The sequence below is a fragment of the Hydra viridissima genome, unplaced genomic scaffold (genome assembly GCF_058129835.1).
Source record: "Hydra viridissima isolate aposymbiotic clone 2 unplaced genomic scaffold, HvirCarnegie_v1 scaffold_2, whole genome shotgun sequence".
In the NCBI taxonomy this organism is placed as follows: Eukaryota; Metazoa; Cnidaria; class Hydrozoa; order Anthoathecata; family Hydridae; genus Hydra; species Hydra viridissima.
The window spans coordinates 9,160,301-9,175,311 of NW_028324301.1; the positions used below are offsets into that span (position 1 = coordinate 9,160,301).

Here is a 15,011-nt window from a genome sequence, read left to right on the forward strand (position 1 = left end):
CCAATCTTTGGAACTTCTCTAACAGTGTAATTTAACCCATTTGAAAATGTTCAAAAGCTCGGTGAATTAAAACACGATTAAAGTTTTCTGCTTCCTTTTTTTTTTTTTCCTTTTTTTTTTTTTTTTTATTGAGAAACATTATTAAACAAGCATTATCAGAGAAACAAAATGAATTTGAAGCTCATTACACTCGCCGAAGACGTGGAAGGCATAGTAATACGGATTCCATCTACCTTGCTCAGAATTATTATAAACCTCCATGACAAACCATACGTGAAAATACAAACTTTGTTTGCCTAATTCCATAAGACGCAAAAAATATAAACCATATCTATTTTGATCATGTCATCAAAACATGCCAATCATTGAGTTTAACAGATTACATAAAATGGCTTCGAAGAAACCACATGGATTTATCGTTATAGATCAATCTAATAAAGTAACAAATGAATATATAGATGTAGATTTGATATCTTTTACTTTCCACAATCTTGCTTTACGGATCAGAGCGTAGTGAGCTTCTCTCCACGACTCTTCAGAGCTTAAAATCTTTTATTACACAACAACAGAAAGTGTTAAAACGTTAGAAGTTTTAGATGGTGTTAAACAAATGCTAAATTGGTTAACAATACAGCATATAGAGAAAGTATGCAAATAGTGTTTTCTAATAATAAGACAGAATTTAAAAATTTAATCCTCTATTGCATTAGATAAAAGTAAAAAAAAATGTAAATTCATCAATTATTTTGGAAACATATTACTAAATTCCAAACGTGGACTCTATAAATAGCTACTTAAAGTATTCACACAACGGTGGAGTGTCATAGAATGCCATTTACATACCAGAAGGTAGTTTTGAGTTGGCATCTATTAATAGTACTATACAAAAACAAATGGTTATTATAATTGTACTAACGATCAATACTATATAATCATATCAGCAAATCAAAGTACGTTGAAATGTACATTAAAATATACGTTGAAAGCTGTGACTAATGGAACATTTAAAGCTTTGTAGGTAAAACTGAACAAGATCAGATTAAACATCTCATTTGCTACAAACATAAACCTAATATAACAATATGTAGTAAAGTTTTATGTAAATAGATAAATGATCAAGAATCTGCTAATATTCAGTCAATGCTATTCTAAAAAAGAAATGTGAATGTTTATTTAATGCTAAAAACACTTAAATTTAAATGATGTAAGCTATTAATACTTATGTAAATAAATGCTCAATAAATTATGTTGAATGTCCGTATCATGTTAATATAGGCCTCAGTACAGAATTAACGCATGATACTAACATTAGAAAAATCTCCTTTCTTGTTTAAATTCTACACATTCCACTACTTCAAAATAATCTTCTTTGTCTACAAATAATAATGATAAGATATTTAGTGGAACCAGTTCTCAAAGATTTTTATCATCAATAAACTTTAACCCAGCTTCTGGGTTAAAGTTTATCGATGATAAAAATCTTTGATAAATTTGTTTGTTTAAATGATGATAAAAAAAATTTGATAAATTTGTTTGTTTTAATCCACAAGGATATTTAGTCATGGCAAGAGTTACTGGTACTAGAACATTATCTATTTAAAGTGATCCTGGATAAAATTGTACACCAGTAGTTGGAGATAAGACTAAAGCAAATGGTGGAGCTCTTAATATATGGATATGTTTATCTTTTAATTGGAATATCCTTGGTGGAACTCTAGCTCGCTCAGTATGGTGTAATGGAAAACAATTAAATAGTTTTGCAACATGATCATCTACTAATAGCAATCAATTAACATTTGGTAATTTAAATCCATCAGATATTGCACCACTCAATAAACTAAGTTAAACATTCCATAAGATATAATAAAAATACATCATAAATCTTTTTACACTAGATATTTGGTAGATTGTGATACGATTATTATATAATTATATTCTAATGTGTGAGTCATTAGTAAAAATTATATACTTTTTTACTAATAAAATGACTATTGATAAATTCGGTGATACCCCATCTTCGACAAGTTTAAAAGCTGGTGGAATATCACTATCATTAGTAGAATAAAACTTTGCTAAAAAGTTTAGTGATATTATGAATGCAAATTTGTATATGAATAGCTATAAATCACTAATGCCTCTGACCTAACTGGTGCACAAGATGCGGCAACTAAAATTATGTTGCACAAGATGCTGCAACTAAAATAATGAGTGGTCCGATAGTTATAGGTGTTTATAGAATAGCATATTCAAAAACTAAACTTTAGCATACTTAAATAAATCCATTTCTTCGAAATGGATTTATTCAAGTATGCTAAAGAGTTAAATAGAGTTAAATTCATGTAATGCTTGTAGAGTTACACGTTTCAAAATAAAGAAAGAAAATAATATAGTTATGCGTTATAGTTTATAGTTATAGTTATTAAAATAATATAGCTAATAACTTTAGGGACACTTTTCTAAATTGTAAAAGAAAATTAATGATTTTTTAGCATGTTTTTTTTCAGACTTAATATTCTGTGTTTTTAGCATTAAATAAACATTCACATTTCTTTTTTAGAATAGCACTGACTGAATATTAGCAGATTCTTGATCATTTTGTAGCAAATGAGTTGTTTAAATTGATCTTGTTCAGTTTTACCTACAAATGTTCCATTAGTCACAGCTTTCAACGTATATTTTAACGTACATTTCAACGTACTTTGATTTGCTGATATGATTATATAGTATTGATCGTTAGTACAATTATAATAACCATTTGTTTTTGTATAGCACTATTAGTAGATGCCAACTCAATGGAGGATTACAAACAAAGAATTCTACAAATGTTATAATGGATCAACAGGGCAAGGTCTTTCATAAAAGTTGAAGACTTTTATTATAGACCTTGCCCTGTTGATCCATTTGGATTACAACATAAACAGGTTGTATACAAATTTAATGATTTAACATAATTTGACATAGTTTTCAAATACATTGTTTGCGATGTATTTGAAAATTATGTCAAAGGGTCTATACCAGTCGTAAAGTTTAGTGGTAATATTTTAATGAAAATAATTTCAAGTTCATTTTGCGGCCATTTCATTTTTGAATAATAGTGATCACTTATGGATCTTTCCATTGGATTCTTAGAATATATGAAAACATTATTTAAAGTTCGAAAGAGTCATGATAATTCATTTATTAGAAATAATATATCACTTTACTCTTCGAAACACTTCTGTCTTACGAAGTGTTGCGAAGAGTAAAGTTCATGTTCTTCTACCATGCTTAGTTCCACCCCAGCAAGCACACAACGTTGAAACAACATCTAAATACGTTGATCGACGTTGATCAACGTTATTTCAACGTTTTGTGCTTGCTGGGACAACATGTTACACATCTTCTCCTTAATTTATTATCTTCACATATTCTTGCACATTTACATTCTTTGCAATGAATTTTAGCTCTCATATAAATACAAAATCCTTTAAAGGCTTGCCCTTAATCAAATACTCTTTAAACTGTGTTGTTTTACATTTCATTTACATTTACATTCAATTATCAAAATAAGCACTGTTTTAAAAAATACCAATTTTGAAATTTGAAAGTTCAAAGCCTTTTTTTTTTTGTGCAGTAGAAAATTGACTTTAGTTGTTAAAGACACAGTTCATGACAGAAAAATTGCTTTAGCTGTAAAATACAAAAAAGAAGACTGGTAATAGCAAGAGTTGCGGTGAATTTAAGAAAAATTAAGTTCCAAAAGATTTCTTGGGTGTCAGCCAAAATGGGGAAGAGATGGGACGCTAAAAATAAATTTGTTTGCTACCAACACCATCAACTTGATTATTTGCATTTATTAGTACAAAACACCTTCACTCAAACCCTGTGTCAATTGTGTCTCAGTAAAACTAAATTCTGGATGTCAACTTGTAGTACATGCTGTTGTATGTACTTCTAGTTGACATCAAGAATTTATCCAGATTATTATTTATATTTTATCCAGATATTTCATCCAGATAAATTAAATGTCTATAATATACAAAAATTTTCTTTGAAAAGTATTAGCAACATGATCTTAATGCTATATTTTTGGCTGCAATTTTCAGAGCGCATTTAATCGATTAGAAAGAAAATTGGCAACTTTAAGTCGTAAACCTTCCGATATTATCTTCGCCAAAGATCAATACGGAAACCATCTCAATAACCTGAAAAAGAAAATTTCAATTTTGTAGGTCAAAATTGCAAAACTGTTTGAAATCTAGTCTAATGTCTCAATCGATTAATTTCCTGTCAGTGCAGAGCATATAGTCCTAGAAAAATTGGAAATCAACACCGATTTGTTGAAATTCAAGATGTTCAATTCATTCCAAACACAACCTTTCCATGTTAAATTATACGCTGGATGAATACGTAAGCTCATCGTAGGCAGATGTCAATTAAAAGAGAAAAATAAAGATTATGCCTATATTTAACACAGAAGTATAGATAATGTTTTTTTTTGTATAAAGTACAACTTAAATATAACTAAAATACACTGAATTCAGCATGGGCTCACTTAAATAAACAAAATATACTGAATTCAGCTAATAAAGTAGAACTTAAATATCTCACGTATCCGAAACGGAAATTAGTTTTGGGGGAGGGAGGGAGGGGGATGGGAGGAGAGTTAAAAGTTTGCGAGGTATTTTTAGGGGACTCAATTGGCAAAAATCTTACAACTTTTTCAAGAGGGTGTGAGGGTGGGAGGTGGGAGGTGTGGAGTTGGGAAATAGCCAAAGATTGCGTGACGTATTTTATGGACGATCCAAAAAGGTTAAGTATGGCTTGAAAGTTTTCAAAAACAAAATGGTCAATGTAGTAAAACTTTAATTTTTAATATCTCCTAACTGCGAATGTTTTCAAAAATTTTTATGGCAATAATGTTGCTTGTTTTTAAAAATTTATACTTCAAAAAATCATGAGCCCAAAGTGACTTTGTTATTTAATTTTCTTTTGATATAATAATGACGAAATCTAAAAACTTAGATGACTTTGTTGAGAACGTTTATTCAAAACTCACGCAAAGAACCATATTCAATAACTGACTATTGCACTATCTCGTCAGAATTAGAAGTAAAAAAACAACTTTGGGTTTACAGAACTTCATATTATGAAAGCTAGACTGCGGTTCATAGAAAAAAAGAAATTTTCAAACCCTCTTTTATAGCATAAACGTTTAACAAAAAATGTAAAGGATTCAGCGGAAGCATATTAAGTGTTTAATTTTGACGTCTTATGCCGAGTAAAAAGGACTATGTTTGTATTGGGAGAAATATTCACAAATAAAAAAAATTACTTTTATGCAACTAGTATTGAGTAACAATACAAAAAATGTATGCATTCACAATGCAAGAAGTGCCCTGGAAACAAGTCTCTTATTCATATAGCTTTTTATCTTCTTACAAGCTATGCGAAACTTCTGATGCTGCAAGGCTATTAAAGTTGATTGCAGATATTCCAACCATTGTTGAGTTTACAGTATCCAAAAACATCAGACCTATTCTAATATTACCTAATCTCAATCATTATATTTAATATTCGCCGTGCGGCGGATATGGGATAACCGTCAAAAAAAAGTTAACGGAATGTTGGAAACGGTCCTTTGAAAAAAAATATATATATATATACATACAAGCTGTTTGAACTTTGCGTAGATGAAATTGAATTCATCCGTTTTAAATACATTTTAATCTCATATTTACGATCGCAACGAGATCACAACGAGAAACCAAGACAAACAGTTTAAAACTTATTCGAAAAAAATTCTTTAAAAATATTGGAAGATTTCATAAATTTGCTGCACAGGGTTTTGGCTTTGAATACAACAAACTGCGACGTTGTAAATTGTTAAAGAAAAAACTTTTAAATATGTAGAATTCACACCACTTACTGACCTTGGCCGTCTCAGGACAATTATCCACTCTGATATTATTGAAAGCATGACAGGCAATGCAGCAAGACGTCCAGATGTTAATCCTATACTAGAAGTTACAAATTGTATAGTAGAACCATCAAATAATATAATAATAATGTTAACCTAGTGTGTATGTCTATAATTTGCTATTTATCTCATTTAGGATTGGACAAACTATATCGTCTATATTGACTCTCACCTCCTGTAAGTGATTATTTTCAGCTATGAAGTCTGTTAAAAATACTTTATGCAGTACTACTAGCCAGCATAGACTTAATAATTGATTAATTTATCTATTTAAAGCCGAGAATAAAATAGACATTGAGTTAAAACCTCAACTCAATATTTACTGTCAATTTTTCGAGAGCGATAATCTTTGTTGTTATTAATCATATTTTATAACAAACTCTTTTTATTGTAATGTAATATCTATTAAAATTTATCATGTAGCCTTGAAATGTAATATTATAGCCGACCCCTCACCTTTCTCTACTTCACAACGCTCCTAAGTGCAGTGAGTTAATAAGTACCGGTTGACAAGGAAGGCTTCTAATCTATCAATTATATTCTTTAATTTAAACATTTAAAAGATAATTTTAAAGATTAATGATTCTAAAGAATATTTTTTATTTTAATCTATTAAATTTTGAGTTGATATATTTCATATTAATATAATATACATACAAAATGAATTACGCGCAACTGCTTGCTATAAAAAATTTATAATTCATTTTTGGTTCATATTTAGAAATGTATTTATCAGGAAAATGACAAAATTTTTAAGTCTAAGCTTATAAACATTTTTATCCACACCACGCTGAAGTTTTTTTCAACGTTCAGAATGTTTTTTAACCATTCGAATAGCTAAATATTTATTTTAAAGTACCTGAAACGTATTTCCTACAGCCTTTTCTTCTTCTTGCACTGATTGATCATCACTTACTGACTTTCAAGAGTATTCCTCAAGAACTAAGCATCGGCATGTCAACAAGTTAACTTTAGAAAAAAGTTATTTGCTATAAAAGTATAGCTGAATAAAGAAAATAAAAGACATGAAGCTAAAGCAGTTAAGAAAATAAATTAGATAAAATGTACAGTAATCCATATTTTCTGATGAAAACAAAACATTCAATGAAACTAAAATAATGAAACATTGTCAATTATTCTGGATTCAAATTTGATCAACGCTGCATTCCATAGCCAAGTTAAATGAACGTAATGAACCAAGGTTGGGTTTTGTCAAGTTTAAAATATTTTAATATGTTTGATACCACTTAACTAACCGGTTTTTTACAACTCTACTGGCCAAACTATATACAAATAGAGAATGTCGGAAAATTTTATTTGGTTTAAAAAAGAAAGGAATTTCTATTTTTAATTTGTTTCACTTAAGATTAAAATTCTTTTGGAGAAAACTATCATTTGGAGCTGATATCTTTTACTTGGTGGAGAAACTAATTTGAAAAATGACATCTGATATTACAGAAACTTGGGTTGGGTTGTCTAATGGTAAATTAATTTTAATTCAGACATACTATACAAATAATTACGATTAATGAGACGGTCCATACTGTATTATAAGAATTATTATAAGATTAGATAAATTTACGTATATGTTGTATAGTATGTGAATGCTCATTAAAAGGAATAAAAAACTTTTTTACAAAGTTATAAAACTTCCTCATTGAACTGATGGTTTGCAATATGAATCTACAATCTATGCATGGACACAAAATTTATAGTGTATGGATTATCTACAATCTATGCATGGACACAAAATTTATAGTGTATTTTCATATTACATACATCTCCGGATTAAAAAATCAAGCGAGAAGGGAAAAAGGCTGCATGTAAACAAAAAACAAAATACGTTACTTGCCAATTGCCAGAGTCATTGTATAATGATAATTGCTAGCTGCTAAAATCATTAGCTTGTCCGTCAGTATCAGTATGCCACAGAATCTTCAAAAGATATTAATTCATGGACCAGCATAGAAAGTATGAGTTCACTTATTGGCCTTCTCAGAAAAGGAGTTTAAGAAGCTCAATGTAAGGAGTTTTATTGTTATCGTGAGTATCATTCGCGCAAGAGTTTGAGAATGAAGACAGACGAAGATGTTTCAAAGAGCCTATATCTGATCTTATTGTTTCAGCTTACAGAAAAGCTCTTTTCTCAAAAAAAAATGTCTTTGCATGCAGGATAAAATATATTCCTATTTATGTAGATATGTAAATGTATTTTTCAAAATGTGAAAGTTCTTATAAATATTTATGAAAATCCAAAAGTTTAATCGTTATAAAATTGCCTTTTGTGAGGTAAATTTTATGCTTAACAGATCTAGTTAGAGGTATCTTTGGCAAGCTAAATTTTATGTTTAAGAGGTTTAGTTAGAGGTATCTTGGGTCAAGGAATCAAATGTTTTGAGAATTATCGTAGCAATACAAGAAAAGTTTTCAAGCTTGAAAGAAAAATTTTGCAAAAAAAATATTTTTGGGGATGAATACAGATAAGGTAAAACTTTAAAATTTTCAAAAAGGATACTTCTAATCATTTCTATGCAGTCGAATACGATAATGCCTGACAAATCTCGATTCGAATTTTTTTCGAAAGCAACGCACTTTTATGTATAAAATTTCTAAACTCTACGAGGGAGAATTTTTAAAATTATTTGCTAATAAGTTTAGAAAGCATTGAATAGTTTCCTTTTGTAATTTTTTTTGCATTATTGTTCTCAAAAGTGACGTTAAATTTATTATCATGAAACAATGTGGCTTAAAATTTGTTAATTAAACTGCGCTTTATTTCTTTTTCCTAAAATTTATCAGCTAAATATTTAACCAAATCTTTTATCATAAACGCAGATTAAAACAAAGATGGGTGTTTTTAACAAACGTTTTTTCTGTACATAGACAGTAAACATCTTTTACGACTGCAATGCCGATAAAGTGTTGAGGTTTTCTAAATTAATTTATAAGTTTAGCTCTTCAAAAGAAAGACATTTTACAAAAGTGAGTATTTATTTTAGCGTATTAGAGCTTATATATATATATATATATATATATATATATATATATATATATATATATATATATATATATATATATATATATATATATATATAAACTTACTATTTACTTTTTAAACATCGATTTTAATTTACATGTATTGTTGTTTTTAAGCTGTATGATACCTAATGCCGTCTAAGTAATAAAAAGCTGTTCAATTATGAGTATTCATTTAATGAATGTTTTCTTTGAATAAAATTAATATTTTAGCCAGAACTTGCAATGGCAGTTTTTTTGGAGAATAACCTTTGGTTGTAAATCTAACGAAAGATTAACAAATGGTGTTTGGTGCTGTTTGATGCTTGTTTTGATCGATGTTTTGATACTTGTGCAAAGTTTTTTGATCAGCAAGTATTTTCTGTTAAGAAAAATTTGTGCAAGTACTTTTCTATTAAAAAAAAAAATGTTAAAAGATGTGCAAACCATTTTGCATTTAACAAATTTGAATTTAGAAAAACTTGCTTTTAACATTCCTTTTTTCTTGCTTGAGGTTGTTAGAAAAATGAATAAGAGTTTTATGATGGATATAATGCATACTACTCAATAAACTTAAATGCCGTTTGTTATCTTTCCTTTAAAACAACTCAATCCTTCAATATAAAAAAGTAAATTACGAATAAAACTTTAATATAAATTTTTAATTCAAATGAATTAATTTCAAAGACTTTTCCCCATTACACTAGAAAGTATCCAGCAGTTTTAAAAAAGCAGAGTCTAAAAGCAAATCGAAGAATTACAAGAAATTTTTAAGGGTATAGTGATTTTTTAAACACATTACCAATTCAACAACATCACATCAATAAGTTATCGATAAAAATATATTTCAGTTTGTCAATAAAATAATATCTCCATACAAATCTACAAAATCTATTGCAGTATAAAAAATCTTTTACTCTTTTAAGATCAACGATCATTAACAAATGATTGATCAATAATAATCGATGTAACGAGTAATCAAATGGAGATTGCGTACTTCTTTTTGGTTGATGCAGCATTTTCGAAATTCATGTAATTATTATTAATTGATTGTATTTGTAGAACTAAAGCAAAACTCAAATCACCATGGCAAATAATTTCCCAAACTAAAGTCTTTGCCTATTCAAAATTTCTGATTGTGAACCACACAATTTTATTTACAACTGAATTTAAATAGAACATTTTATCCCATTATTTGTTAAACGTGCGTTCTGTGTGATTGTACTAATTATAGTTCCTCCTAATTGCTTCTTCTTCGCTATCTTTTTTTGAAGTAGATTTGTTCTGATACTCGGAGAAAGAAAAATGTAAATAAAAGCATCCGTAACAAAGCCGATGAAGTAAGACAAGCCTACGAACATTTTGAAAGATTCCTCGATGATTCCTTTATTTAAATACTTATAACTGTATATAGAATCTGGGATGATTATAAAAACTAGGAAGGTGAAGATGAAAATAGTTGGCATTAAGTATCTAAGAATTTTTTTACTTCTTCTGTGTTTTCCAACGTAAGATAAGTTTCCTGTAGTTGAGTTTTGTTTTAATTGCGTTTTTATGATCTTGTTCACTTTGAAAAACTGGTAGCACTTATAACTGATGTAAATATATGTAGAAGATATAGACAATGCGGCTGTGGCGTTCAGCGAAGGTAAGATATACTTATAACTGACACGGTAAATATCTTCTATAGTTACACTTGAGATCATAAGGCAGATGCTTGCACATGCAGCAAGCCCCCAAACTGTAATTATTGATCGCTTAACACTCTTTGCTGCCCAATATCTAGTATACCTAAGATTAAGATAAAGTTCAGAAAATCTATTGAGTGTGTACAGTATCATAACAAAGTAATACGGGAAGCAGCAGCCGATATTAACATAAATACTAACATAACGCTCTGGTGTCTTCTGACGTATCAAACTAAACATTATTTCCAGAGTTTTAAAAAATGTTAACTGAGCCTCAACAAAGCACAGGTTGAAAAGAAATACAACTTGTATTTTATCAAGCGATCCTTTGTTCCTTGATAAGATGAAAAGTCCTAAGACATGAAAGGGAAAGATGGCATACCCAGCTATCATCAATGCCAAACGGTATGAAAAATCTGGTTCGATGATTGCCATTTGAAAAAATACAGCAACGATCGTACAGTTTTGGTTCAGGCAAGCTTATAACTTTTGAAGTTTTGCCATTTGAGAAGAGCATTTGTTTTCTAATTCTTCATTCTTCTAGTTTATTTCACTCGCGTAATATTCATTGTCCTTTAAAAATTCTTTTGGAAACAAATAAACCGCATCTTTCACATTTACTTGTTTTCTGAACATAACAAAACCGAATCATAAAGTTGTTTATTTTTAATGATAACTTATTATTTTTATTTCAGTTTTACTTCAGTGTTTAATCAATTTTAATATTTTGTTTGCGCTACATAAACTATAATTATCATTAATATTGTTAATTGTTGTTGTTGTTATTGCTGTTGTTGTTGATGTTGTGTTGTTGTTGTTGTTGTTGTTGTTGTTGTTGTTGTTGTTGTTGTTGTTGTTGTTGTTGTTGCTATCATTGTTATTATTATTAATAATCTTTTTTGTTTTTTTTTTTAAACTTTTATTAATGTACTCTTCTTGTAATATTTTGGCAAACAGTAAGCATGTGTTTGCGTCGAATAAGTATCAACAGTTTTATTTGAGAATTTATTAACCATAATTCTTTCAAAAAGAAAATTTGTTAACCATAACTCTTTCAAAATTTTATCTAATATTATCAGATAATTTCTCCTGTTTCTGGTAAAGGATTTTTAAATTTTTTGAAACCATTTGGACTTATCAAAACTTATTCTTTTATTTAGTTAACCGAACTTACATTCGTGTATTTTAGTTAACCGAACTTGTATTCGTGTGTTTTAGTTAACCGAACTTGTATAGAGTTATCCAATAAGTTCAAAATATTTTTCATCCATCCACACGACTCCGTATTTCATAATATCCGAATATGTATGGAGCTATCTAACTTAATTTTATTTTCAATTATGCAATAAAGCTTTCCATTCAATATTCCAAACATTTCAAGTCGAAGAAATGTTTATTAGATTATTTAATTGGTCTAGGCATACAAAAAGGATCAAGGCATACAGAAAGTGTGTTAGTCGCATTTTTTTGTTGTGTCCCATTGAGTAAAATTACAACCAGCACGTAAGCTTGAAACCAATCTTAAACGATTGCATACATGTTCAATTTAAGATGTGAGATTTATGTTTTAAGTATTTTCTTTTTTTTTTCAGTAATGTTAAGTTTAAGACAGGGTAACCGAACTTCATTTTGTTTGGTCACACCTTTTCATTTTTTCAAAGTTCAAACAAAAAAGTTTTGGATGACAGCAAAAATCCTGACTGCTTGATTCTTATAACAAATCAAGAAATATTTTCTTATTGACTTTATTGCATAGAGTTCCAAAAAAGTGCACATTATGAGTCTATACATTCTAAGAGTCAAATAAATTAACGAAAATTGGTTGCTTCCTTAACTATAAAAACTGAAATAATATTTTGTAGTGCATAAGTTCCACTCTCAACCCGCAGCCCTCTGTTTTGCTGTCTAAAACTAAGTACTTTAGGGAAAGTAATCTTAGATTTCATTCTCCACTTATTTATTGGCAACCTAGTCTAAAAATTTTTTTTATTTCTTGCGCCTTATTAAGGTTTACTTGATCATTTTATTCGAAACATATGTATTTGTATTTTATATGTTCATAACAACATATACAATTGTATACGTGTTCATAACGAGATAAGTGAACTTCAAAAAGGTTTCCAAATTCACTTGAAAGGAATTTAGACGTTGTAGTAACACATAAACAATATTTTTCTTTTACATGCCTAAAGGTAAAATCTCAAAAAAATATTTTTACAAGTAGAAGGGCAGAAGAAGAAATACTTTAAAAAATGAGCAAGAAAAAATTAGCGCACACTTTTTAAAAGCTCAGTACGTACTTTTTGCGATTTTGACAGTTGAAAAAATGAGTGCACAAAAGCTTCATTTAAGGTAAAATGAATAACAATTGATACTTTAGTCTGTCAAAAAATATTACACGGCTACGTTTTTCTAGACTACACGAGTTTGTATAGCGCTCTCTTAAGAAAAAGCAGGACGTCTAGTAGCTCTTTATACTACGGCAATAAAGCCAGAAGTAAATAATCCAGAACTAACTTTTTTTATTTTATTTCTTTTTATCTAACCTTTTTGATTTGAAATAAACTGGAAGTCCATTCAATATGACAAAAGTTACGAACAAGTTGTATTGCATGCTCTTCCGAAACGGCCGATGGTGAAATAAAATAATTTTATTACAGTGTTATATTTTCTGAAGTTTTACTTCAGAACATCTAACGCTGATGCCAGTCTGAAAAGTTCAAACAATTTGGTTTTGCAATCTAAAATACAAATAAAAAAAACTTATTTCATAATAACTATTAAATTACGTAACCTTATTAGTAGCTTAACCGCATGTAATCGATATATCGCGCATGTAATCGATATATCATTTCGGTAGCACATTGAAGTTCTACACTTGTAATTTATTCAAGTAAAAATAATGTAATTGAAAAAAACACGTTTTCATGTAATTCAAATAATTTAAAGCTTTATACATTAGTAATGCTAAAATATTTAAACCAGTATAAACGTTATCTATCATTTTATATCTTCTGTTAATGTATGTATCCATTTTGATGCATCTTCAACTTAATTATTGTTTTTTAGTGGAAATACCTTGTTGAGCAATACAAATAACCAGTCTTCAATTTTATAAGTAACTCCATTGGAATGTAAATTTACATTAGGATATGTGAATTTTACATAAGGATATGTGAATTTCTCGTTATATAACATAAAGTAAAGTTACAACGGTGGTCTAAACGAAATTTTTAAAAGATATCACCAGCAAAAACTTAATGTAAGCACAAAGTTTTATTCTGCTCTTGCTCTAAGAAAATAAGTTTTGATTTTTTTTTTTTCTTGCTCATTAAAAAAATTAGTCAGGTAATAACCATCTGATGAGAGTCATTTAAAGCAGATCAAATATCCGTTTCAAACGTCAGTGTTTTTTTAATAAACACACCAGTTTGTATTTTTGTCAAATTTGACTGCACTCTTGTTAAACATCTGTGTAATATTTTTAGTTTAAAGTAAAAATGTCTTATACTTGGAGAACGATAATCGAAATAATTTATCTACTATGCTTTGGGTTAACCTCGATTCATGGAGCGGTAAATGTTGAAGTCTATTTCGAAAGTTTATGCCCAGATTCAATTCATTTTATTAGCGAACAGCTATGGCCGACTTATGAAGCATTAGATAAAGATATTGTTCAGTACTCCTTTTATCCTTATGGAAACGCACACACAATGAATGACAACGGTACTCTCACATTTGAATGCCAGCACGGTCCTAAAGAATGTTTGTTAAATACAGTAGAGGCATGTGTCATTTATCACACTTCTATCGATTTGTCTATCAATTTTATACATTGTCTTGAACTTGGCCCTTCAGAAAATACGGCCAAGACTTGCGCTGATTATTTGAAAATAGACTGGGAAAAGCTGTCAGAATGCTACAATGGCCCTGAGGGCAAAGAATTGCTGAAGAAAACAGGCGAAGTGACACCAGCGCACACATTTATTCCCTGGATTGTCGTTGACGGAAACTCCGGTGAAGAAATCCAAAATGAAGCGTTGAATAATTTTTTAAAACTTGTGTGCGAAACATACTTAAAAAAAACAGGAGTGTTACCACATTCTTGTGAAAAAGAGGAAATGTAGCCATTAATCGAAAGAAGCTTTGCTAATATTTTATTAACTTCAACGTTTTATTAATTGTATTAGTAAATTAAATTATTTTGTAGGTTGATTTATATGTGTTTATATATCACGTTATTTATAACTTTGATTCTGCAGTTTTTATAATATTTTAAGTCCTTTTTTTTTCCACATAAAAAATGAATTATTAATAAGGAAGGAAGTTAGAAATCTTTTCTCTTCTTT

General features: G+C 29.0%; 2 protein-coding genes across 4 annotated transcripts; one reads left to right on the forward strand and one right to left on the reverse strand.

Moving 5' to 3' along the window:
• The first annotated feature begins 8,792 nt into the window (after positions 1-8,792).
• Positions 8,793-14,935, forward strand: LOC149891797 (gamma-interferon-inducible lysosomal thiol reductase-like). 3 transcript variants are annotated; one of them, XM_090080612.1, is made up of 3 exons: positions 8,793-8,941; positions 9,209-9,276; positions 14,149-14,935. In XM_090080612.1, the coding sequence occupies exon 3, from the start codon at positions 14,163-14,165 to the stop codon at positions 14,787-14,789; it is 627 nt and encodes a 208-aa protein (XP_089936738.1). In that variant the 5' UTR covers positions 8,793-8,941; positions 9,209-9,276; positions 14,149-14,162; the 3' UTR covers positions 14,790-14,935. The 3 variants fall into 3 exon arrangements, with proteins under 3 accessions (XP_089936738.1, XP_089936739.1, XP_089936740.1); XM_090080613.1 differs by lacking the exon at positions 9,209-9,276 and having other exon boundaries at positions 8,795-8,941; positions 14,151-14,935; XM_090080614.1 differs by lacking the exons at positions 8,793-8,941; positions 9,209-9,276 and adding an exon at positions 13,796-13,924 and having other exon boundaries at positions 14,151-14,935.
• Positions 9,512-12,541, reverse strand: LOC149891798 (uncharacterized). The gene has a single exon (XM_090080610.1). The coding sequence runs from the start codon at positions 11,095-11,097 to the stop codon at positions 10,144-10,146; it is 954 nt and encodes a 317-aa protein (XP_089936736.1). The 5' UTR covers positions 11,098-12,541; the 3' UTR covers positions 9,512-10,143.
• Positions 14,936-15,011: the final 76 nt, after the last annotated feature.